This window comes from Girardinichthys multiradiatus, chromosome 5 (genome assembly GCF_021462225.1).
Source record: "Girardinichthys multiradiatus isolate DD_20200921_A chromosome 5, DD_fGirMul_XY1, whole genome shotgun sequence".
In the NCBI taxonomy this organism is placed as follows: Eukaryota; Metazoa; Chordata; class Actinopteri; order Cyprinodontiformes; family Goodeidae; genus Girardinichthys; species Girardinichthys multiradiatus.
In genome coordinates this window covers 25680024-25707751 of record NC_061798.1, presented here as the reverse complement: position 1 = coordinate 25707751, position 27728 = coordinate 25680024, and the positions used below count along the sequence as shown (strand labels likewise).

Sequence of the window (27728 nt, the reverse complement as noted above, 5' to 3'; positions counted from 1 at the left end):
TGAAAAAGCGCGTGGCTCCCCCCACAGGTTAACTTACAGAAGACCAAAAACAGTTTTTCCCCAATTCATATTTATTCATTTATTTATTGAAATACATACAATTCCTTCATAGAAAATAAAAAAATAAATAAAATCAAAGTTGACAAAGTTTTGCAAGAATCCAAATTATGTGAACCTAAGAAAGATTTGGCTATTTTATTATAATTATTTTCCCCAAAGTTGGCCACTTGTCATAGAGTCCCTGGATCCACTGTCGCAGGTTTCCTGCGCTGTGATGCCAACATGTTCAGCTGTAAAACAAACAACACATACAGTAATTAAAAGGTAATTAACCTAAAATAACGTAATGTTTTCATTAGAGAGGTGTGCATGTTTGTCCTGTCAAAAAGCTCCTAGCTACAATACCTGATGCAAAGCTGTAGTTGCCTTCTGCTCAGCTTGTGTCAGTCTTCTCTGGAGACGACTTGTCTTCTCTTGATATTCTGCAAGCTGTTTCTCATACTGAGCAAACACAGATCAATTTGACACATGGGGTCTAACACTAAGGTTTGTGTTTAAGATTGTTTTCAAAGCACTAGAGTTCAAAGACGTACTGCAAAGATCACTATCCATAAATAAATTAGAATATCATTAAATATTACACTTATTGCTGTAATTCAGTTGAAGAACTGAAACTCATATCTAACATACATTGATTACACAGTGTTTAAGCCTTTATTTGTGTTCATTTTGATGATCATGGCTGGTTAATAAAAAATGCAAAAAACAGTTTCTCAGAAACTAGAAGATTACACAGGACCAATTAAAAAAATGATTTTATCATACTAAAGGAGGGTAAGCCACAAAAAATCATGACTAAAGAAGCTGGCTGTTCACAGAGTGCTGTATCCAAACATCCATAATTTTTACCCGCTTAGTCCTTATAATGTCAAGGGGGGCTGGTGCCTATCTCCAACAGCTAATTGGTAGGAGGCATGGTACATCCTGGACAAGTCAGCAGTCTATCACAGGCCAACACAGAAAAACACACAAACAACTATGCACGCATATATGCTCTCACCTATGGGTAATTTAGAGTGCCAATTAACCTAGAATGTGTGTCTTGGTCTGTTGGAGTAAGCTGGAGTAATAGGAGAAAACCAACGCAGGACCAGGGAGAACATGCAAACTCCTGGCAGACAGCCCTTTGCTGGGATTCGTTCCTAGGACCTTTTTGTTTGAAGGCAACAGTGCGGCAGAAAATTAAAAGGAGGTTCAGTGGCCGGACAAAGAGTGGTAGAAACGTGAAAAATTAACGGGAATGGCTACAACTGTTGTAATCCTTGTGTAAGCCACTAAAAAAAAAATAAGATGCTAGGCTAAGGAGAAAACGTACGGGACTGTCGCTCAGTGGCCCAAAGTCCTCTTTTCAGATAAAGCTGAATTTTGCATACCATTTGGAAATCAGAGGAGTGTAGAGACACAGATTCCAGGTCACTTTAGCTCCAGTGTGAAGGTTCCACAGTGAGGATTTTTATCTTAAAAATCGTTTTTTTTTTTGTTCTACATATTTTAATTTTACTTTACTTCATTTTGGGTTTACATTAGATTCAAGCAGTGATGATCAAAATTAACCAAAATAAATGCCTGATCTAGATCACTCCGTGTGTAACTATTACATGCAATATCTGTTTCACTCTTTCACTTACGTTACTAAAATAAACAACATTTTCAATTATATTCCAATTTATTAAGATACACCAAAACCATTTAAGAGTAACTTGAGTGCAGATGTCAGCTTCATGTTCGGTTAAATTAAATCAATTACTTGTTTTCTCCTGTGTGCGTGTCACACAAACCTCAGATATTGTGTTATGGTTCGTTTGGAGCTGTATCTCTAACTCAAGCGAGCGCCGTTTCTGCCGTTTCAGTTCTGCCCTGAAAACATGGCAAATAAAAAAAAATGACGATTAGAGCCCAGACCCTGCTCAAAGAGACAACAAAAATATTTACAAAGCTTTGTTTTCAAGCCTTTCAGGATTTTCACCGTTTTAAATGTATCTCAGCTATTGCTCAGAGCAGAACAACTTCCAAGTGTCAAATCAATTGTTGTACGAGATGTTTCGCCGCCTTTGATAGTGTTCATGGTAAAATAGATGCAATAAAATCCTCAGGCAGTGAAGCTTTTAAAAAAAAAATAAGGGTATTTGTTCCTAAATAATACACTGTTTGGTACATAGTTAATCACAGTATTAAATATGTATGCATTTCATCTATTGTAAACATCCCCTTTAAGCTGTCTGCTAGTTACAAACTAGTTTCACATTAAATTGGTATGGCTCAACACTTCATTTTGAGGGCTTCATCTTGCAAAGAACGTGCTTGCTTTATTTGAGCACTGCCAACACCTTTCCATTTTTAATGAGAAACAAAAGGAGAGTGGGGGTGAGAAGAAAAGCAGTTTGCATCAAGTGAAAGGCACAGGTGCACTCAGATGTACTGACAGAAACTGCAAGTTAGTTACTGTGATTCGCCTGCCCAGTTGGCTCAGCAGTCAGCATGGTCAAAAGCTGCGGAGACACTCCAAAGTATAGTGCCATCCAATCAAAGGAGTGGCTTGAGGAAAATGGTAATGGTCTAAGAGTGACAATTCCAGAATGAAGACCTGAACCTAGCAGAGCCTGTCTGGAGACATGAAAGAGATGTGCACTGAAGTTTGTGCTCTTGTTTGATTGGTCATTGAAAAATTAAAGAAATCTCCATAGTCAAGGTGTACCAAACATCTTGGGATATACTGGCACCGAAAGAACCCTGAATGCTGCCTTGGAGCTCTGGTTTTAACCTTTAACACAGATCTTTACACACTAGTAATATGCACAAAATTCTAGAATTGTGCCGCTCAAGGTGGCAGCAGGTTGGAGTAGCTCTGTTACTTTTGATTCTGATTTATTCTTTTTTGGGAACTATTCCTCTTGTGGTGGATACAGTTGATTTTTTTTGGATGACTGTCCACTCCAGTGTCGGATGCTGTGCAGCTTGGAGGATTTTTCTTAATACTTTCTATTTTTGGACATTTGTTATGATGCATTGCCATGGCAACGGGGTTGTTTCGTACAACCGGGAGCAGCTGATTAATATCTCAAAACATCAAATAATACTTCAGCTACAACCCCAAATCCCTGATAAGTTGAAAAGGAGACGCCGTGGATGCAGAGCAGGAGCTAAGAGAAGAGAGAGAAGGAGGAAGTTCAAACCATCCCTTCCGTCGATTTTGATGGGCGATGTGAGATCGTTGGGAAACAAGTTGGATGAACTCCAAGCCCTACAAAGGACCCAGCCAGAGTACCGGGCATGCAGTATCATGTGTTTTACTGAGACATGGCTGCAGGATCATATCCCCGACTCCAGCGTCTCTCTGCCGGGCTTTTTAACCATACGAGCAGACAGAGATTTAAAGAGGAGCGGCAAATGTAAAGGAGGTGGACTGGCAGTACTTGTGAACAACAGATGGTGTAATCCAGGTCATGTTACTGTGAAGTGTCATCTCTGCAGTCCAGATATTGAACTGTTGGCAGTAAGTTTTCGTCCATATTATTTACCCAGAGAGTTCACCAGTGTTATTTTGGCAACAATTTACGTTCCACCTTCTGCTGTTGCTGACACTGCATGTGATGCCATCAGCTCAGTTGTTGCTAAGCTACAGACACAAAACCCCAATGCTTTTGTGGCAATTTCTGGTGATTTTAACCATGCTTCACTCTCTGCTACACTTCCAACGTTTCAACAATTTGTCAGCTGCTCTACCAGAGAAAACAACACATTGGATTTGTTTTATGCAAATGTCAAGGACTCATACATCTCTACAGCAAGACCTCCTCTAGGCAAATCAGATCACAATCTTGTTTTTCTCTGCTAGAAATATAAGCCCCTTGTTCAGAGGCAACCTGTAATAAAGAGGACTGTGAGAAAATGGTCACAGGAAGCTCAAGAAGCTCTGCAAGGTTGCTTTGAGGCTACAGACTGGGACGCACTGTGCCAGCCACATGGAGAGGACATCAATGCCATGACTGAGTGTGTAACCGATTATATAAACTTCTGTGTGGATAACATCATCCCCACCAGAACAGTGAGATTCTTCCCCAACAACAAATCTTGGATCACCAATGACCTGAAGGACCTGCTTAACAAGACAAAAAAGAGCCTTCAGAGAGAGAGACAGAGAATTATTGAGGATTATACAGAAGCAAGTTAAAGTCAAGATAAGAGACAGCAAGGAGGTGTACAAGAAGAAGCTGGAGAGCAAGCTCCAGCAAAACAATATCAGAGATGTGTGGACAGGGATGAAGAAGATCACAGGCTTCAAGCAGAAGGATGATCAGACCAATGGAGGTCTGGACAGAGCCAATGAACTGAACACATTCTTCAATAGGTTCAGTTCAGAAACCAGCTTCGCATCCTCCTCTCCTGCTCACAGCCAAACATACATTCCATCTTCCTTTGACCCACAGGACCCACAGCTGTCCAGTAACACCTCACATTTTTTATCTTCCACCTCAGCCCTAGACTCTTCTACATGTTTGCCATCAACCATATCAGAAGATGCTGATGCTTCCTTTGCTTCCTTCTTCCACCTTTGTGTTTCAAGAAGTCAAGTGAAGATGCAACTGGAGAGACTGAATCGAAATAAGGCTGCAGGTCCATATCATGTCAGCCCTAGAGTCCTGAAGGCCTGTGCAGAGCAGCTCTGTGGGATTCTGCAGCACCTCTTCAACCTTAGCCTGGCCCAGAAGAAGGTTCCGGTGTTGTGGAAGACCTCCTGTCTTGTTCCGGTACCAAAGAAAACTCACCCATCAGTCCTCAATGACTATAGACCTGTTGCCCTGACATCCCACATCATGGAGGTCCTAGAGAGACTCCTGTTGGCCCACCTGAGTAAGCAAACAGTAAACCATCAGGACCCCCTTCAGTTTGCTTATCGTTGTGGAGTTGGAGTTGAAGATGCCATCATACACCTGCTTCAACAAACCCACTGTCATCTGGTCAAAGCCAGCAGCACTGTGAGGATCATGTTCTTTGATTTCTCCAGTGCATTTAATACAATCCAACCTGATTTGCTTTGTCAGAAACTCCAGAAGACTCAGGTGGAAGCCTCAACAATCTCCTGGATCAAAGACTACCTGACAAACAGACCACAGTTTGTGAGACTGAAGGGTGGTGAGTCTAACCAGGTAGTCAGCAGCACAGGAGCACCACAGGGGACTGTACTCTCACCATTCCTTTTCACTCTGTACACCTCAGACTACCAGTACAAGACAGACTCCTGTCATCTGCAGAAATACTCGGATGATTCTGCAGTCGTGGAGTGGATCAGAGATGGACAAGAAGCTGAGTACAGGAAGGTGGTGGACCGCTTTGTGGCATGGTGTGGAAACAATCATCTCATTTTGAACGTGACTAAAACAAAGGAGATGATTGTAGATTTTAAGAGAAACAGGAATAAGTCAAAAACTATTTCTATCATGGGAGAAGAAGTGGAGGTGGTGGAGGAGTATAAATACCTCGGTGTTCACCTGGACAACAGACTAGAGTGGAGATGCAACTGTGAAGCCATCTACAAGAAGAGACAGAGCAGACTGTACTTCTTGAGGAAGCTTAGGTCCTTTGGTGTTTGCAGCAAGATGCTGCATATCTTCTATAAGTCTGTTGTGGAGAGTGTGATTTCTTCTACCATCATCTCCTGGGGAAGCAGCATCAGAACCAGGGACTTAAAAAAGCTCAACAAGCTGATAAAAAAGGCTGGCTCTGTTCTGGGGACTCCTCTAGAACCTCTGAAGATCATTGTGGAAAGACGGATTCTTCATAAAATGAAGAACATTATGGAGAACTCTGAGCATCCTCTTCATGAGACTGTCCTACAACAACAGAGTGTCTTCAGTCAGAGGCTTCTTCAGATCTGCTGTAAGACGGAGCGCTACAGGAGATCCTTCCTGCTCACAGCCATCAGCATCTACAACGGCTCTTTGAAGAAACCTTCATAATGAGCTACAACAACATTTAATTTCCCTTTGGGATTAATAAAGTATTTTTGAATTGAATTGAATTGAAAACATTTGCAATGGAACTAATACATTTATTGTTACTTCAATAACCCCAAAGGAAAATTAGAGGTTGTCATGACTTCCATATATTAATATCTTGTATCGTAGAACTGCTTAGATCTAATTTAACATGTTTGCCCCATATAGTATGCTGCACACAGCTTTACATCAGAAAAACGACTCCTCTTCCTCTGCAAAAACACCAGAAATAGATTTGTTCATCTCTCGCTTTTCTTAGAAATGTTAAAGCCCATCTGCACATGCTCTTACTTGAGAGCTGTGATTTTAGTTTCAAAGGCCTGCACTAGGTTCTTGGCCTCTTCCTTCCATCGTTGAGTGCTTTTTTGCGCTGCTGCAAGGAGGCGTGTCAGATCGGCAGTGGAGCTTCGGCTCCTTTCCTCTAGTTCCCTCACCCGCGCGTCAAGTCCCTGCTCTTTGAGGCTGCATGCTTGCTCCATCTGTGAGACCTACAGAGGAGATAGCAGTGAGGGAAGCTGGTAATTCAAAATAGGTTTAAAAATCCAGCTGCTTTTTTTTAAATATAATTCTATTTATAATTAAATAAAGTCTGCAATATTAATCCTGCAATAACAATCAATGAAATGATCAAACAAAATGCAACCTTTTACTAATCAATGTAAGAATTATATAAACACTCAGTATATTGTAATAAACTGCATAATGATGAAGTGTAAATTGGCAAAATCCTGTGTAATTTTCTGAAACGAAGCCCCGTCCTAGTTTGAAAACGCTGAATGGCAGTCCCATCAGTAATTACCAATGTTAACTCAGATTTCCTTTGCTTTATCGTTCTTTTTTTTGTGGCTGCCAATATCAGAGAGGATCCAGTTTTCAATTTACTAACTTACTTGTTTCATTACCATATTTAAACCCTTTGTCCTGTTCCATACAGGTCTAGGACTGTTCAGTGTGCTGTGCAAGCATGGACTGACTTCCAGTCTTTGATTTGGTTACCTTCTGCTTGGCATTTCTTTGAATCTGCATGCTAGCCTTGCGCAGCTCATCCATCTCCTTGCGCAGCTGCATGTTCTCTTGCTGAAGCTGAAGCCGCTCCTCGCTGACGCCGACACAGTCGTTCCGAGCTGTGGCCAGTAGGCCCTGCAGCCGCCGTACCTCCTCCTGGCACCGAGACAGTTCCTCGCTATAGCTGAAGTAGACCAGATAAGGAGGATCATAGTGGTGGGGATGCTCAACTTCCTGGCTAAAAAACTAAAGAGTAAACCCCTACTGTTATATTCAGGGTGACACTTACTCCATCTCCATCTTTTTCAGCTTGTTCTGAGTGCTTTGGAGAGTGAGGTTTATATCTTCCTTCAACCTCTCTGCATTTAGACACCTCTGATGAAGGGCCTCAATCTTCCTGAACTCTGGCTCCGCCCTGCCTTCCTTGTACACCTAAACAAAAACAGAACAGATTTCATGTGCCCAGACATAAAGCTGTTTAATAAAATATATTAAAAACTCTGGATCTGGCTGCAGCAGGGTGCTCGCTGGAGCTTTTGCAAGTACCTTCTCCAGTTCCTCTTCTACAGCTTTTCTTTCACGCAGGGACCTTTCAATCTGAGACTCTTTATCTGCACACTCCTAGAAAAAGGGAGGGAGGGAGTGGAAACAAGGCTTGACATGGAAGACATGGATTGCAGACAGACATAGGCAGTGGCTAAAAGAGGGTTTAGTGTCATTTTGTAAAGAGTATGCCCCAGGGAGGGAAGGTTTGTACCAGCTGTAGTGCAGACAGCTCCTCTGCCATACGATGGATTTGGATGTTGCACTGCTTGCGCACATTTTCCACCTGTTGGGAAAAAAAAGGAAAGCAAGGAGGACCTTCAGAAAAGAGACTAATGAGTTAATGCAACAGATAAAGAAAAATTTAAGTTTTAGTATTAAGACTGCCTTGACTGTACTGCTGTGAATATTTTACTTTTAACATTGAATGATCAGATTCAAGACATGAAAGAAAATCTCAATGGGGAAATTTCAAAGCACCGATTTTACAAGAAGTATAAATGATTTACAGGGTACATGTTAATAAAAACAAACTAAAATGCCATTTAAGATAAATGGAGATTTAAATGTTAAAATAAATAAATAAGCCTTCAGTCCCACACGATGGTAGAATGTGAACACTACATAAGACATATATATATATATATATATATATATATATATATATATATATATAGATAGATATAGATATATCTATATATAGAAAAGTACATTATAAAAAAAGTATTATTATTATATACATATACTGTATGTCGTTTGTGGCTATGTTCCAAAAGCAGTTTCGTTGGTTCAATTTCTCACATAATGTCCTCCAAATGTCCATCAGTGTAATAAAAAAAAAAAAAAGACAAAGCACATAATGTACATTTCCTCCATTTTAACACAAAGCACATAAGACCTACAGCAATTTTTTAAGATACTAACAACCAACAGATGTTAGTTGCACAAAAATAAAGCAGCCTCCATGATTAACAGTGCATTAAAACTAATTAGTACCTTTTTGCAGTAGCAAAATCTTATACTGACAATCTTGCTGCAATTGTCTAATTGTGAGATTTGGAGATTTTACCACCTCCTTTACCATCCTCCTCACTTTTGAGTAGTTGCAAGCTAATCCACGACTGTCACACAGCTCCAGTTGCTTTAACCTTTTATTTATTACTCGGACTAATAATATGGGCAAGTTAAGGCTAACGTTTTTTTTAAGGCCATTTCCAGACTTTGGAAGATCAACACGCATCTGCCTTAATTGAATGCCACATTCCTTTGTCTTTCCCATTTTGAAGAGTGACTTAGAGAAATGGGCTTCTGAGTTATGTTACATTAATACCCCAGGGTATTCTCAAATGAAAGGTTAAACTATATATATATATATATATATATATATACACACACACAGTACAGACAAAACGTTTGGACACACCTTCTCATTCAAAGAGTTGTCTTTATTTTCATGACTATGAATATTGTAGCTTCACACTGAAGGCATCAAAACTATGAATTAACATGTGGAATTATATACTGAACAAATAATGGTGAAACAACTGAAAATATGTCTTATATTCTAGGTTTTTCAAAGTAGCCACCTTTTGCTTTGATTACTGCTACGCACACTCTTGGTATTCTGTTGATGAGCTTCAAGAGGTAGTCACCTGAAATGGTTTTCACTTCACAGGTGTGCCCTGTCAGGTTTAATAAGTGGGATTTCAAGCCTTATAAATGGGGTTGGGACCATCAGTTGTGTTGTGCAGGAGGTGGATACATTACACAGCTGATAGTCCTACTGAATAGACTGTTAGAATTTGTATTATGGCAAGAAAAAAGCAGCTAAGTCAAGAAAAACGAGTGGCCATCATTACTTTAAGAAATGAAGGTCAGTAAGTCCGAACAATTGGGAAAACTTCGAAAGTGTCCCCAAGTGCAGTTGCAAAACCCATCAAGCGCTACAAAGAAACTGTCTCACATGAGGACCGCCCCAGGAAAGGAAGACCAAGAGTCACCTCTGCTGCGGACGATAAGTTCATCCGAGTCACCAGCCTCAGAAATCGCAGGTTAACAGCAGCTCAGATTAGAGAACAGGTCAATGCTACACAGAGTTCTAGCAGCAGACACATCTCTAGAACAACTTTTCAGAGGAAACTGTGTGAATCAGGCCTTCATGGTAAAATAGTTGCTAGGAAACCACTGCTGAGGACAGGCAACAAGCAGAAGAGACTTGTTTGGACTAAAGAACACAAGGAATGGACATTAGACCAGTAGAAATCTGTGCTTTGGTCTGATGAGTCCAAGTTTGAGATCTTTGGTTCCAACCACCTTGTCTTTATGCGGCGCAGAAGAGGTGAAAGGATGGACTCTACATCCCTGGTTCCCAGCGTGAAACATGGGGGAGGAGGTGTGATGGTGTGGGGTGCTTTGCTGGTGACACTGTTGGGGATTTATTCAAAATTGAAGGCATACTGAACCAGCATGGCTACCACAGCATCTTGCAGCGGCATGCTATTCCATCCGGTTTGCGTTTAGTTGGACCATCATTTATTTTTCAACAGGACAATGACTTTTAAACACACCTCCAGGCTGTGTAAGGGCTATTTGACCAAGAAGGAGAGTGATGGGGTGTTGCGCCAGATGACCTGGCCTCCACAGTCTCCGGAACTGAACCCAATCAAGATGGTTTGGGGTGAGATGGACCGCACAGTGAAGGCAAAAGGGCCAACAAGTGCTAAGCATCTCTGGGAACTTCTTCAAGACTGTTGGAAAACCATTTCAGGTGACTACCTCTTGAAGCTCATCAACAGAATGCCAAGAGTGTGCGGAGCAGTAATCAAAGCAAAAGGTGGCTACTTTGAAGAACCTAGAATATAAGACATATTTTCAGTTGTTTCACACTTTTTTGTTCAGTATATAATTCCACATGTTTAAATTCATAGTTTTGATGCCTTCAGTGTGAAGCTACAATATTCATAGTCATGAAAATAAAGAAAACTCTTTGAATGAGAAGGTGTGTCCAAACTTTTGATCTGTAGTGTTTATATACACCTCTGATGAGGTATATATATATATATATATATATATATATATATATATATATATATATATATATATAAGTCTGGTTAGAACTTGTAGGTAACCTGAAGATTAATTCTTCATTATACATGCTTGTCTTCACTCTGAGTAGCTTTAAATAAGGGAAAGGGGCAAAAAAGAGATTAAAATGAAAAAAGTGTCTTGCTCTGGAAGTAATATTTAAAATTAAGTACCTGGAAGGTAAAAAAAAGAAATAATATATGCATGTGGGTCCTTAAATGAAGAAAGTTATAGGCTTCAAGTGTCCTTCTTGGGCAGTACTTCAGTTATGCTAGGATGTTGAGTTTAACAGTGATGGCACCTTAACGGAGCCCTAATTAACATGCCTTTGAGGTGGCATTTTGTACCTCTTTCCTGGTTCGGACTGCAGCCTCCTGGATCAAGTGTTTGATAGCGTGCTTCATCTTTTCTAGCTCCTCTGTCTTTTGTTTCTCTCTTAACAGAGACTGCAGGGCAAAGTAAAGAGAGGAAGAGGTGCACATTTCAGAAGGAGAGTTTCTGAGGGAATGCAAAGACTTGTCAGGTAATGGTGCAGCTGAAAAGATTGAGAGGAAGACTCAGTGGATAAAAGAGAAAAATAAAAGAATAGGTTTGATGGAAAAAAAAGAAAAGACTAGGGTCACCTGCTCGTTCTGCAATACAGCCTCTTCAGCCACTTGAACATTCTCTCTGACTTTGGACAGAGCCTCGTACTTCTCCTCTTCTAGGGTGGTGCACCGCGCCTGGAGTTCTCCCACCTTCTTCTCCCAAACAGCTTGCTCTCGACGAACTGCCTCAGTCTCCTGAGATGCAGCCTTTAGTCTGGAAAAGGAAGAAAACAGTGAGATCCAGCAGCGAAGAGAGTAAGAGCTGCTGCTGCTTGGCCTTGTGACACTTAAAACTCAGATGTGAAACTTGATGACTTTACAGATCAATATTGCAGTGTACATAAAAAAAAAAAAATTCACTGCTATAAGAAGTGAAGATGATTACTGTTGAAGTAAAAGCAGGTTAAAATGTGCTCACCGGGTGTCGAGTTGGCTCAGGGTTGTCTGAAGCTGCTGGAGTCGTCTGTCTGATGCATCCTCTCTGCCCTGAGCCTCGGCCATCTCTTCCTCCTGATTATAAAAGCATGACTATAATTTCGGCTACCAGAACCTTGCAGAAATGTATTCCAGGAAGTAAGAAACATATTGGCTTTCAGCTGCAGCTTGATCAGAAACAAAATAATTTCACTCACTCGTCTTTGCACCTGTTCCTGGAGACTCTGCAAGAATTTGGTCATCTCGTCCACTTTGACTGTGGCTGTCCTAAGTTCAGCCTTAGCCTGCCTAACCCAGTGAAGAAAGAGTTTACAGTTTGAGTACACAACATTACATTGAAGACGGGTTGACAGGTAGAACACTTTTAATATTAAAAGAGAAACATATATTCAGTTTAGGAAGCACTCTAATGTGCTTACATGCTTAAAAAGTCACTTGTAAGGCCTGCTTTCCTTTATTTGCAGCTGATATCAGACACCAAACCTTGATGATTAACAAGCTATATTTTGGCGTATTAAAGATTACAAATGATAATTTTACAATGTTTCCTTTTCATTTGCCATTGTGCTTCTAGTTCACAAAAGGTAGATTCATGCTCAGATCAGAAATCAAGAAATATGTACAAAAAAAACACAGCGAGCACAAGGTTGCAGAGAATGTAGCTGAAAGGTGCCAAAAAGTGATGACGTTTAGGTTTAAAACACAGAACACATGTATCAATGTATAACACAGTGGTCACCAAAGGTAAAAAGAGTAATGGCAAAGTTCATAAAGTGAAGATTTAGATTGGAATTTTTCCTGTGATGATGAGGAAGTCAGGATAAATGTTGTCCAAGAGCTGTAGATTGTAAATCAAGATGACCAGCACCCCACCCTCAGATTTAAAAGCACTCTCTAGTGAGCCCAGTATACCTGTAAATCACCAAAGTGGAGAATGACAAAAATTGTATTTAAAAAAACTTAAATCTTGGTAGATGTCATCCTACCTGGGCTGATTTTTGAGGCCCCCAATTGCAATTCAAGAATGTTACAAATTTGGTCCACCAGCACAGGTGGTTGACGCAGATTTTGTTATGTTAAATTAAGGTCAAATTGTTACTGACAAATTTAAATCTTTTTATAATGGAAAATGTTATGTACAACACGAAGTATTTGTTTGTTAATATCCACACTTTTTTTTGCAACCAAATCTGTCTATAATTAATTTATTAAATTTGGCTAAATACAAAAAAAAAGAGTAACCCAAATCTGGTTCTTGTCACAGAGAATAAACTACGTTTTTCCCCCAAATTAATTTTCAAACTGGATGCCTTTCCTTTAGTAAGCCAAATGTGAAAAATCCTTTTTAGGTTTTGTATCTACAATGATTCACATCCCTTTCCAACAAAAAATCTGACAATTTTATTTGCTAAATAAAATTAATTGCATGCTTTGTTTATTGTTTATTGTTGTTCACGATATAATTTTTTGTGAGTTCTGTTTTGAAATATATATTTTTTGCCCCGCGAGTATTTTTGGACACCACTGTATTAACCACTGTTTTAAACTATTCAAGGATGGTCCAGAAATCTGTTTACCTCATTAGAAGCACCAACTGATTATCATGTAAGTAAGTACCGGTAAGTAAAATTTTATTTATATAGCACCTCTCAAGACACAGATCACAAAGTGCTTCACAACACTAAAACAAATTACAATTGGAATAATTTATTTATATATGTGAAATAAAAAAAGACAAGATAAAATCGAAAATAAACTAACCAAACGCAAGCCTAAAAAGATGAGTTTTTAGCTGTTTTTTAAAAGAAACCACCGAATCCGCAGTACTTATACACAAGGGGATAGAGTTCCAGAGTCGGGGAGCTACTGTTGCAAAAGCTCTATCACCCTTAGTTTTCAGCCTCGTGTGATGTACAGCCAGTAGGACTTTATCGCATGACCGCAGAGACCTGGGGGGAATGTACGGATACAAGAGTTCACTGATATAAGTTGGGGCTTGACCATGAGGACCTCTATAAGTCAGGACCAGAATCTTAAACTGAGCTCTCAAATTAATGGGGAGCCAGTGCAGCTGGATGAGTAACGGTGTGGAGTGGGAATACTTAGAAGATTTTGTCAGAAGTCTAGCAGCAGCATTCTGAACAACCTGGAGACGTTCCAGGGAGTTTTTGCTAAGACAGGTAAATAAAGCATTACAGTAATCCAAACGTGAGGAAATGAATGCATGGATAGCAATCTCAAGTTGAGAACGTGACACAATGGGACTTAACTTAGTAAGGTTACGTAAATGATAAAAACAAGAGTGAACCAGAGATTTGATGTGGGTATTTAAGGAGAAAGCAGAGTCAAAGGTTACACCAAGGTTCCTGATGGAAGATTTAGCAAATTTGCCAAGAGGACCAAGAGCTTCCATTATCCTGGGTATAAATCTATCAGGGGCACAAACAAGGACTTCAGTTTTTTCATCATTAAGTTGGAGAAAGTTATCAGCCATCCAACTTTTGATAGATTCAAAACATACAATCAGCAAATGTAACTTAAAGACATGTTCATGCATTAAGACCGGCTATGAGTGTAATATATTTGGTGACAGCAGTTGTTTATGCAACATGAAAAGCTTAAAAAAGGTTGAGAGGTGTTAAAAGTGGACAAGCTATTAAGATACTACAACAAAGCTGTCTATGCCAGAACTGCAGACATTTTTGTTGAGATGGAAATGTTTTTTTTTATTAGCTGGACAGACTACTCATACTCTGGGGTCTGTTTCCTATAAAACCAATGAAGAAAGAAATTAAAACTTTTTAATTATGTATTGATCACAAGTCAAATCATTATCAACATTCCCCAATATTATCAAACATCGCTTATTTTCCAAATGTCTTGCAGCCTAAATTTGCAGACATCAGCGGATTTCTTATACTCCCAGCAGACAAATAAAACCCAAAACCCACTCAGTAAAATAATGCATCGTTGGTAGTGCATTTCCATTTCAAAAGGGTTGTGCCTCCAAAGTCTCTTTTTGTGTGAGAAGAGTGTTTTAAAATGATCAGTTGGCTTTGAAATGCAATTAAGGGATTATACTTTGCCTTTTAATGTGTATAAAGCCTAACATGTACAGGTGAGAATCTGTGTTGTCGCAGGACAAATCTGATGACTCTAAACGGTGGCTTCGTAGAATACCAGCTGGTTTCCTGGCAACCACTGACAGCGAGACCTGATAAAGATACTAATCCCTTGTTGGCAGATGCTTCATTTGCAATGTACAATATATTCACTGTCAGCAGCATTGACAGTGGTTAACTTTTAACTTGAGGACAAGGTTAAGAATTCAAATTTTAATCTAATAAAAAAAACAAAAAAAAAACAGCCAAAACTGCTTTAATAACAAAAATAATGCTGTGCAGAGGGATTAATTAGGGCGATTATTTGCCATTTCAAAACAATTAGCATTGTCTGATTATTTTTAACTACTGCCCGACTTATGATTCAATTAAATACATAATTGAGGTAATAATAGTAATGTAATTATGCAGGCACATTTGCTGAGGATTTTTGTTTCAGAGCACCCGAGGACAAAGAAAGACAATACAAACATAATACTGTTAAGCTGATGTTAATTTAGAGGCTTTTCTGTGCCCTTGTGAACAGGTTGCAGTAGATGAAAAAATCTTTTACACTTATCCTTAATCCGCAAATCGGATGGGAAATTGTTGTCAGAGGGGTACAAGAAAGGCTGCGGCATGAAGCCTGCCTTGTGTTGTGCATCCATAATGAAACAAGACCCTTTGGCAGCAGCAGCTTTGAATCTCAAAGGTGTTTTCGTTACCTGAGCTGGCAGTGCAGCTCCTCCATTTCTGCGCTCTGCTCTGTCACCGTCTTCAGGAGCTGCTGGTTCGTCTGTGTGTGGCAAGAAAGACAAGAATGCCAATGGTGCGGCATAGCTCCCAAACACGCCGCTCTGAAAGTTTCTGTCAGAAGCAACTTTACAGCAAAATTTCTTGCTGAAAACTTTCCATGTCCTTTCAGAACAAACCCTAAGGAGGCTGCATCAGTCATTCACTGCTACAAAGTAAACTGCTCTCATATGCAATGGGTGAAAAACAAAGTGCTGCTTGCATGAATGTGTCGGAGAGGGGAAAGCCCAGGGCTTAACCGCACATTAAAATTGCATAAGAGAGATATAGTATTACTATAGTGTCTCTTCACGCACTGCATGTGGAGCAAAGTTTTTGTTAAGGACATATCCATAGTTGGGCTGAAGCGTAGTTAGTTAGGTTGTTTGAAACAGAGCCCTGATCAGTGTGGCGTTGCTGTGTCGGTGATTTCAGGTGATAGAGAGAAAGTTGTACACAGCACTAAGTGTTGGAGTAAAAGAAAAAGCCGAGATAGTTAGAGGATTACCAAGTGAGCTGACAGTCCATTTTACAACAAGACATTTCTGGCTCACTACCAGCGGGATTTAGAAACCTATTCACTCAGTTACAAGATTAATTATTAGAGCAGGGTTCATTTTGGAAAAGTGCAAAGCATTTCGATCCCACGGCTAATTGGAAGGCAGTAATTTAACACACTTTTAATTAAGCATTACTTACAGATTCCAGTTTCTGATTGGCCGCTTGGAGCTTGTAAGAGTGCTGCTGGAACTGAACGAGCTGATCCTGTAACGGTGGAAAAGTGGGCATTCAATAGCATTTAAGTGCTAGTAATTAACCTCCTGCATATATCAAGAACTACCTGAGACCAAACAACCCTGAAGAACCCTGCTACTAGGATAGCTCCACCAAGTGGTGATGCCCCCATGAAAAATCCAATTTTCTTTGACATTTGCCACATTACAACCACAAACCCAAATGTCTTTTATGGGGACCTCATGTAACAGACCAGTTTTTTTTATTCTTTAACCAATCTAAAATTGATGAAAATCTGAGAAATGAGGCGTGCATTTATATTCAGCTCTCCTTCCAGTCAATGCTTTTTATAGCCCCCTTTAATGTAACTACAGTTATAAGATGTTTGAAGTACTGTTCTACCTGCTTTGCACATGTAGAGACTGAAACATTTTCAGTCTCTGAAACATTCTTCTGAAACATTTTCAATCTCAGTCTGAAGTGATGGGCAACATCTGTGAACAACAACTTTAAATTAGATTCTAATGCTTAATATGATTTAGGTCTGGAGTTTGACTGGGCCATTTTGGTGCATAAATATACACAGACCTAAACCATTTCATTGTAGCTCTGGTTGCATGTTTCAGGTTGTTGTCCTGCTGAAAGGTGAAACTCCACCCTAGTCTCAAGACTATTGCAACCTATAACAGGTTTCCTTCCAGGATCGCCCTGTATTAAGCTCCATTCATCTTCTCATTAACTCTGATCAGGTTCCATGGCCCTGTTGAAGAAATTTAGCCCCACAACATGATGCTGCCACCACGTTTCACAGTGGGGATAGTGTGCAACATTGATTTTCAGCCACACATAGCGCTTTGCATGTAGGCTAAGGGTCAAAGTTGGTGTCATCTGACCAGAGCATCTACTTGGTCTCGTTTGCGTTGTTTGTGCGGCACGCTTCAAATGGGCCTTCTTGTGGCTTTCTTCTATCAATAGCTTTCGTCTTGCAACTCTCCCATCAAGTTCAGATATATGGAGTGTATGACTAACCGTTGTTTGGATTGACAGATATTCCCAACTGAGCAGTGGATCAGTTGGAAAATCCATGAGATGTTCAAAGCTTGTTTATTTATTTATATTTCATAACCTAATCTTGATTAACACAACTTTATCCTTAACTTCTCTGGTGTGTTCCTTGGTCTTCATGGTGGAGTTGGTGTCTAATGTTCCCTAACAAAACTCTAAAGCCTTCAAAGAACAGCTTTATTTAAACAGGGATTTGGTTACTAACAGGTGGACTCTATTAATTCTACTTTACTAATTAGAGACCTCCTGTGGGAAAGTGGTTACACTACAGTCTATTTAGGAGTATCAAAGTAAACAAGAGCTGAAAACAGTTACAGAACACACTAATCAGATTTGCATTTCTAAAAATTGAATTGAAAACCATGTATTCCTTTCCTTCTACTTTAAAAGAGGACATATCATGCTTTTAAATCCTTCCTTTTAACACTTAAATCATTCAGTTTGGGTGCATAAAAAGTGGAACTGCAATGCTTTGGTCTGAACTCCTTGTTAATGTAACTCCTCAGGCTCCTCTATTACCCCTGTTCTGAGGTGCGTCTGAGAGCAACTCGATTTGGTTCTGTCTCTTTAAATTCTACTGAGGCACTTTACACCTCCCCCCCCCCAACCATTTTTTTTAGTTTGATAGCAATTATCTAGCGCCACAGAAACAAGACAAAAGCGATGCAAAGCCTTATGTAATATTCAAAACACAGTACGGTTCTGTCCTCAAGGAGCTAGAAGCAGCACACAGCGCTGGCATAAGCAGAACATATGATGGTACTGCTATCAAAACAATGGCTAGGACATTCATACCAACACAATAAATTCATGTCTAAAATAAAGTTTGTTGTCACTTTAGCTTTTTATTTGCAATTTACCACTTTCCTGTGTCCATCGTTTCCATAGACAAAAAGAACCGACCCCTTAATCACATAAATTCTTTCATTATGTCCTGCTAGATACTGGTGGAGGTTGCTGAAGGCACTCGTCCTTGAAGTGGGGAAAATAGGAATTCCCCCAGGGATGTGGAAACATTTCCAAGAAAAATAAAATTTAACCAGACACTTTGAAGAGGTTCTGATGCTGGGGGACGGTGTAATGAATTGTGTGGGTTAATACACCCAACAACCGAACCAAACTTATCCTCTTTCAGCGTAGGCATACTTGAGCTTGATTTCAAAATCACAGTGAGAAATAAATATGGCGTATAGGCGAAATTGATCAGCCAGAAGTCCATGACATTATTTAGCTGTTCCACAGCAAATACTGTGACGTAACAGTTGGAAAAACGTGACAGATGATACAGAAAACTGAACGGATTAAAAAATATGACCCAAACAAAATATAAAGATATCTCCGCAACACCTGGAGAAACTAAAATCAACTTTTCTGCACTCCTACAGACTCCATGTGCACAACAAAATGTATTTAAAGGCTAAAAAAAGTGTTTTTAGCATGATGTGTCCCCTTTAAAGTTATACTCTACTTTGTGTCGATCTATTCTATAAATGTTGATATGATAGATTTAATTTGTGGTTGTAATGTGACAAAATAAATAAAGCCTTGAAGGCTATGAATACATTTTTATGACACTGTATATAAATGTCTAAACTTTTCACTATTCTGTGCTTGTAGAATATATATTGGTCCTGCAAGTTGATGTAGAAAAATGTGAACCTTGAGCTGCTGTCTCTGAGCATTGTGAAGGCGCCCGTCAGAGATGGTCCTCTGGTAGAACTGCTGTAGGCGGTCCAGCTCCTGGGCCGTCGTCTGCCACAGCTCCATGGCCTGTGTCCGCTCCTGAACTCGCACACAAGAAAATATCCACCCACGGTAACTCTCATAACCACTGTGAGTTTGTTTTTCCTTTCTGCTGCACAAGCAACAGATAAAGAAAAATGATTTCAGGAAGTATCTCTGACAAAGCTAGAGCGGCGTGTTTCCTGGTGCTCACAGCTGAAATGCAGAGATCAAAATTATATTGATCGCCTAATCTAACTGCCAGTCACGAGAGAAGCTCACGGCATCCAGCTGCATCAAATTCCGGCTGCTCTACGGCTCAGGAAAGCTTTAGTTGCAATTTTAGAATCCACAGGAAGTGTTTTAGGAAGCAAGCATTGTCGCTATTCAGTGTCCACAAGAAATAATGGAGTTTAGTTGTTTTGCCAACATTTCTGCTATTTGTTTTTGAACATATTCAATGCTGGGAATAAATATAGAAACATTTTTTTTTCTTAAAGCCTCTTTGTAAACAGATCATTTGTATTTGATTCTGTATTTTTGTTTGAGGCTTCCATCTGAATTCAGCAGGCTGGGATTAACTGCTGCTTTACAGATTTGAAATATAGTGTAAACATGTTTTTCTTTTTTTTTTTTTTATAAGCAAAGGATGTTTTTTATTGATGGTTCGATTCCATCAGGGACAGAATAATCATTGCAGCACTAAAAACAAAATCTGTAATCATGTAAAGGACTCACTTTTTTCAAAAGTGAGCTGATTGTTTCTAACGTTTCTTCTGTAGCCAAGAACTCAGAGGGAAGTATGTGACAAGGTTCTGGGTCAGATCACACCTCGCCTGATTATTTTGCCCCAATGCACTTCCATTTTGTGCCCATCTATTCAAGCGTTGCATATCACATTTTATTCCAATGTAGATGTACATGTTCCGATATAAATTTCTATTTATTCCTTATGGTACTCCTTTTGCAGTTTTTATTCCTGTTTATTCCTTCTTTTTATATTATTACCAATGAATGTATCTGTGTGCTTCAATTTCCCTGTCCTTTTTGCTGCTGAACACCGGGAACTGACCCACTATTCTATTTTGTAATTCCCTTGATAGTTATTTTTTATTTGCTTCAAACATTTATTAAATCTCATGTAAAATTGCATGTAATTGTATAATATTCTCAGAAGTTTATAGATTATTTTTTCACTGATGCACATAAATAAATTATGACTCCAGATCAAAGCAAAAATAACTAAGAAACTGCCTGTTGATAAATATTGTTTGACTCCCAAAATTATATTTACCTATTGCAGACTATGAGCAGATTATAAAAAATGACTTTAAATTTGGGTGGAAAAAGTCCCAGAGGCTAGTACGTATTGAGAGCTAGCCCATACAAAATGCTCCGTGGCAGACAAGCTGAAAACAAAACGACCAAAACCGCAGAACTATTGAATGGCGAAGATCCAAAATCAACAGCTTTCATCTAAGGCCCAGAAGCAAGACTCCCAAAAAGATATCAACCCCAAATTTAATTCAAACTGGTCCAAATATGCAACAATGGAAACAAGAATATTTCTGTAAAAACTGGTAACTGGTTTTTAAGAAGTATAGAAAAATGAATGCATTATGTAGCTTTAGAAAAGTATGGACAATTAGATCCCAAGTAGAGATGCACCGATAGTCTTATTTTTTTGGTCAGTACCGCTATCTGGTTATCTTCGCTGGCTCTATCACCAAAGTGGTTCCAGTGCTTAACCAGAGCTGCTACTGGAGCGGCTATAAATGTCTCATCCACTAAATACTGCACCTTCCCACTGTATTTGTGGACGAATGTAGCAACATGGGGGCCGTTTAACCACACAAATCAAAATATTTATCTCAGTAACCCTGCAAACGAATACCCTAATATCACCACTCTAATTCATTAACGCTGTTTAAAACAACAAGAGGCGTTGGTGAACGCTCCACAATAAGAATCAGCTAATCTTTCATCTGCACCAGCGGTACTGAAAAACGGGCTTAAACAAAATATTTACAGCAGGATTTATTAACACCACATGTCCGTATAAGAATACCAACAGCTTTTAATTAACACTGTGTTTTTCTATTTTGTCAAAACTTAAGCAGATCCAAAACAAAACTGACTCTGGAGTTTTAAAAGTGCCATTTGCAGCAATTTGGCTGGTTGCTTGTCTCCATTAGCCCATCCCCAGCTCCTGACAAGTGCTGTTCTTTCTTCTGGCCCAACTCAGAGTAGGTGCTGAAAAAGAACCAGTTTATCAATGCTAGAACCATAGATTGAAGCGCTGGAATTGCTTACGAAACCAGCACTAGCACCAGTTAGACACTGGTTTGGTGACAAATGAGCTCTATAAGGCTGATCTGCAAATTCTAATTTTGACCTATTCTGATGTATTTTTTTCCTAATAATTATAACACATATAAGTCAAAACAACTGTTCTAGGTTCTTTAAACGAGGCAGTAGTGTTAAAACAACAAAAAAATGAAAGAAATCCAACAATATCCAAATGTGTCCATGATAGGAGTCCTTAATTTTGATGCACTAGAATGAATAGGAAAAATAAAACCTTGTCCAATTTTAAACTCTGCCTGATTCATTGGTCGATCTCTAGTCCTTACTTACTGAGGAAGAAGTAATCCAATGTCAGTCAAGTTTTATTAGCCTCTAGATGTGAATGGTTAGTGATCTGCAACCTCTCCACTTATTTCCAAAGACCAAAACATCTGGCTTTGAGGACAAATAAAAATTACATTTTTGTCACAATGTGCAACTGACCTAAAAGAAAAAAAGTCTTACCTAAGAATTTATACTTTTTATCATGGTTTGAGAAATCAAGTTTTTAAAAATGATGGCAGATATCCCAGTGCAAATCTCCCAGAACCTCCTGAATCGAGATCTAATACCTAAAAGTTGATAAATACACATGAATGCATTTAATAAACCTTTAAGAACACATGATCATATTTACGGGCATATTTGCAGACCTGCTGAGACAGCTGGACTTGTTCCTGCAGGTTTTTAATGATGGCACTGCCCTCTACTGCGCTGTCCTCTGCTACTGAGACGACAGGCAGGGTGTGGAGCTGCTTCTCAATGGACTGCCTCAGCTCTGTGTGCAACCTGGAAAAAGTAATGAATGTTGAAAATTTACATTGAAAAAAAATTTTTTTTTTTTAAAGAAAATTCCTAAACAGTAGGCAGGAAGCTTGATTACTTTAAAATTTACAAGTCACTGTCATTTTTTTTAGAAATATTTCAAATAATATATAATCAATTATCATTTGAAAACACCTCTGATGACAGAAATGGGTCCCAGTTTGACCTCTGTTTGTAGCTACCGCCCACATATTGACAGGAGTCACATTTTTCTAACCTTTCATTTTCCTCCACAACCTTTTCCAGCTTCAGTCTGACATCAGTCATCATCTCCTGTGAAATAACAACCTAAGTGTTTTCAAACAGGTAACCTTGGAACTTTCATCATCCAAATCAATCTTTTTATATCCTCTAAAGAAAACAAGGCCTTCAGCACATCAAAATCTTCCCTTTGCCGATAGAAACAAAGTTTTTGTTAAAAGTATGAAATTAACAATTTCCTATTAAGGTTTTTCTACCTGATATTTCTGAAGCTGTTCAGTCATTTCGTCCATGTGCCGATCGTACTCTACTATAAGAGGAGCCATTATCCTATAACACAGAGTAATAATTACTGTTGAAAGGTAATTGCTTTTTCTTACCCATAAGAATTTCAAATGATAACGGGGCTGTTCTACTATGAGTTAAAGAACTAGGAAGAAAAGGAACTTGTCTGACCCTCTGTCCGACAGCCAGGGTGGAGGAGACTCTGCCTGCCGTGCCTCATCCAGCTGTGAAACACAGAACACCCAACAACAAAGATTATCATTACTGTGTTCCTGACATCCATCTCAGTAAATTAGAATATTAATAAAATATTAATTTTAATAAATTAAATTAAAAAATCACCAAATAAAATAAAAAAGTGGAGATTATTCACTATACAGATTTAACAAACACAGTGTTTATGTTCACTTCATTATTATGGCTTACAGTTGTTGAAAACGTTAAATTCAGGGTCGGAAAATTTTGTTATTACATAAAATAAAAGCAAACATTACTTAATACAGAAATTTCATGTGATGGCCTACACAATCATGGGAAAGGCTGATGACTTGTCCAGCAGATAGTCACTGACTTGCTTCACTATTAGGGTAAGTCACAAAATGTCAAAGCTATAGAAGCTGGCTTCTCACAGACTACTGTATCGCAGCATATAAATGTAAAGTTGAGTGGATGGAAATGGGTGCACAGACAACAGGGACAACCACAGCCTAGATAAATTGTGACTCCAAGTATATTCAATAATTTGTGGGAGATTCATGAGGCATGGAATAAAGCTGGAGTCGATGTTTCAAGATCTACCACACACAGGCATACCCAGGAGATGGGCTAAACTGTCATAATCTTTGTGTTAAGAAACTCCTGTACCAATGGCAGAAGCTTTCTACTTGGTCTAAGGAATAAAAGAACTGGACCGTTGCTCAGTGACCAAAAGTCCCTTTTTATCACATCAGTGTATATATTGCATTTCATTGGAGAATTAAGGTTCCACACAGGGAAGAGTGGAGACGCACAGAACCAAAACTGGTTGAGGTCCAGTGTGAAGTTTCCTCAGTCAGTGATGATTTGGGGAACTTCTTACACTGGCATTGGTCCAGTGTGTTTTATTAACTCCAAAGACAGCAAAGCTGCTTTCTAAGGATTTTAGAACAGCACGTGCTTCTCTCTACTGACAAACTTAATGGAGATGCTGATTCCACTTTCTAGCAGGACTTATCACCTGTCTACACTTCTGAAAGTATAAACACCAGGTCGGGACCACGGTATCACCAAGTCAGTATTGAGTCCATATACTGTAAAGTGCTATGCAATATTCTAATATTTTCCATAACACAACCTAATATATGTTTAGTATCTGTAAACCATAATCACCAAAATTAAGAAGTAAATGCTTCAAATCGATGTTTGAGTCCCACTTTTGAATCACTGAACAAAAAGGAACTTTTTAGTGATATTCCATTTATTGAGATGCTCCTTTGCACCAATTTCCTTAGTGATCACAATAAATTGGAGATACTCAGTTTAGAGCTGAATGGACAAAATCCCCATAAACAAAATACATCAAGGATAACTTTCTGTTTGATTGAATTAAACAGATGCCTTAGGCTTGCCTTTTACATGTTTCTACATCCCTGTAAACCACCTACCCAAACCAACAGTTGCTTAAGTTTGTCTCTGCTTACATACGAACAGTCAATAAGTGACACAACGCCGGTTTGTTTTGGATACATTTTTCGTTTAAAATTCTTAACATTTTCTCTTTGACTGTTGATTTTTTATGTCTGTTTTTCATTAATTTGATTCCCCTTAAATTGAATCAAGTAACTAATTTATTTCAGAACTCAACCAACTAGCAAATATAAGAAATTTCTGACAAAAAAAACCTGTAACAGGCTGCAAAACACTCAAGACCTGATACAGCTACCAAGGAGCGGTTAACATCAAATCCGTGTTAGAATGACCCAATAAATGCCCAGACCTAAATACAATTGAAAATCTGTGGTAAGACTTGGAAATTGAAGTTCACAGACACTCTCTATCCAGTCTGACTCAGCTTAAGCTATTTTACAAAGAAAAACGGGTGAAAATGTTAGTCTCTTGATATGCAAAGCAAGTAGAGATATACCTCAAAAGACCTGCCAACAGCAAAAGGTGGTTGTGAAAAGTACTGCCTCAGAGGCCCTGTCCCAATACTCGCACTTCCACCCTTGTGTCCCTGAATTGTGCGTTCCTGTTGATGGGTTTGAGTGTATGGAAGCACATCGTTACCATATTTCAAATGAAAAAGCATTTTCGGAAATGCTTTTTCATTTTAAAAATGTGGCTGCATTGTTTGATTCATAAATGAAATTAGTAATCAATAATCCTATTTGCATTTTAATTTTCTCCTGCAAGACTGCTCATTCTTTCACTTAATTAAAATGAAAATGACATTTGAGATTTATTTTTCAAAATGTACCCCAGCAAATAGATACCAAAATTCAATTTGAAATGTAAAATTTGAAAATGAAAAAGCATTTCCAGAAATACGTTTTCATTTTAAGAATGTGGCTGCATTATTTGACCCATAAATAAAATTAATAATCAATCATCCTATTTGCATTTGCTTCTTCACGACTGCACATTTTATGCCATAATCAAAAAGAAAACAAAGCAGACGTTGCTTTTTCGTTTTCGTGGTCTGCCCGCAAAGTACTGCCCAGAACCCGAAAACAAAAAAGCATTCCGAGCGGCGGGCGCAGCAGAGTGACGTCAGCAGCCGCTCTTCCTCAGCTCCCTGCTGACCGAGCTACCCATCTTGTTCGGTAGGGGGCGCTCTGCACGTCTGCATTGCATTACATTGCAAACGTGCCGAGAAATTGATTGAATTGCAGCAGGGCCAAACTCAATTTGTGGCGGTGGCAGGCTGTGGCAGTTCCGCCACCGGAACTACCAGTTCTGCCTGCCACTGCCACAAATTGAGCTCGGCCCTGCTGCAATTCAATCAATTTCTCGGCACGTTTACAATGTAATGTAATGCTGACGTGCACAGCGCCCCCTACCGAACAAGATGGGTAGCTCATTCAGCAGGGAGCTGAGGAAGAGCGGCTGCTGACGTCACTCTGCTGCGCCCGCCGCTCGGAATACTTTTTCGTTTTCAAGTTCTGGGCAGTACTTTGCGGGCAGACCACGAAAACGAAAAAGCAATGTCTGCTTTGTTTTCTTTTTGATTATGGCATAAAATGTGCAGTCGTGAAGAAGAAAATGCAAATGCAAATAGGATGATTGATTACTAATTTTATTTATGGGTCAAATAATGCAGCCACATTCTTAAAATGAAAAAGCATTTCTGAAAATGCTTTTTCATTTGAAATATGGTAACGATTTGCTTCCACACTTCGGCGAAGCCCGCATCTAAGCGGACTTCGCCGAAGTATATTACCCACAATTCACTGCTGCAGATGAGGTTCTGAGCAAAAACCAATCACAACCATCAACGTAATCAACCATCAAATCAGAATAATAAGAACTGCGTAAACTTTAGACAGCAAGCCGACAAATATTTTTTTTTACTGGTTTTCCAGGCTCTACATTATAAGATACCACTGGGTTCAGAGTGAGTCTGGGCAGTCAGTAGGTCATAACGCTGAAGTTACCTTTCAAAGCGGCGAGAGTCTGGTGTATAAGCCTCCTCCGCTTCCAGCACTGTCTTCTCCTCAAAACAATTTTTTGTTGCAGTTTTAAATAGTTTTTTAGCAACAAGACTGAGAACATCGCTGGTTCCCGCCCTTTTTGATGTCGCAATTACAGTGCAGAGGTGCAAGTCGATGACGTAAACCCCTACTGTCCCAATTCTCCGATTTTGCACGCTTGTAACCTGCGTACTTCAACCCTTACATGCACTTGTACAAAGTACACCCTGTACGGTGTAGTGTGGGTATTGGGACAGGCCCAGAGAGATTAAATACAAATGCACACATAAACACATATTTTATCACAAAAAAAAAAAAAATAAATAAACTAAAGTACATTTATATGTTTGGTTGTAATGTGAGAAAATGGGAATAAGCTTTGCAAGGTACTACAGCTAACTTTAAATATTTTTTGTTTGCCAATTTTTCATTAAAGACAGAAACATGGACATTGATCGGAAATAGCTAGTTACAGAGATTTTACACTTTACATTTAATTAGATTTGTGATGTCTTATTACCTGAGATGATGTGGCCCCCTGCTGATACCGGCTGAGAACAGAATTTAACCTCTGGACTGTAGACAGGACAGAATGTCAATCAGCTTGTTGAAAAATTCTCAACATATGTTTCCTAACATAATGAACACGCTTGAAAGCTGTTATTTTCTTAAGTTGTAGTTAATATCCACAAAATGTCTAAGTTTCAGAGTTTTGCGGGATACAAAGTGAATTGAAAAAAAAAAAAAAACAGAATACCAAAACATGTACATTCGTGAATGTTAACGCTGCCCTCCTTTAGACCTTACCTTGATCCCGCAAGAATTCCTTTTCTGCATCCATGCTGACTGAGAATGTAAACATAAGTGAATAAAGGCGTATTATTAGATCAAATTCAATCAAATCAATGGGATTTCCCATCCGAATTTGGCTTTTAATACAAGATAAATCGGAAAATGAATATAAAAAGCCAATCCCCAAAGGTAGCAACAGGAAGGTGCTACCTTTGGGAATCTTTTGCTACAAGCTACAGCAGCGAAGCAACCAGTTTAAGATGAGGTAAACAAGCGACCTGATTGCTGAGCCAACTGTGGAGAATATAACTCAGTTCTATTACACTTATACATTGTGTGTGACGTTTTCTAACAAAATAAAAATGCAGTTTTTACTTCAATCTACGTTTCCGCGGTCCGTTTTGAAGTAAACAACCAACAACCAATGACGATTGAGGTGTGCGCCTCTGAAGTCCTTCCGTCTTAAAACGCGGATAGGCGCGATAG

General features: G+C 39.1%; 1 protein-coding gene across 1 annotated transcript; it reads right to left on the bottom strand.

The window, feature by feature from the left end:
- Positions 1-53: 53 nt before the first annotated feature.
- sclt1 (sodium channel and clathrin linker 1) lies at positions 54-27704 on the bottom strand. The gene is made up of 22 exons (XM_047365487.1): positions 27618-27704; positions 27258-27296; positions 26971-27026; positions 22954-23006; positions 22755-22827; positions 22514-22569; positions 22125-22260; positions 19063-19185; positions 16303-16368; positions 15537-15607; positions 11908-11998; positions 11694-11785; positions 11312-11489; positions 11036-11134; positions 7819-7890; positions 7608-7682; positions 7351-7493; positions 7053-7245; positions 6348-6544; positions 1839-1917; positions 406-501; positions 54-290 (listed from the first exon to the last, which is right to left on the bottom strand). The coding sequence occupies exons 2-22, from the start codon at positions 27289-27291 to the stop codon at positions 231-233; spliced, it is 2043 nt and encodes a 680-aa protein (XP_047221443.1). The 5' UTR covers positions 27292-27296; positions 27618-27704; the 3' UTR covers positions 54-230.
- Positions 27705-27728: the final 24 nt, after the last annotated feature.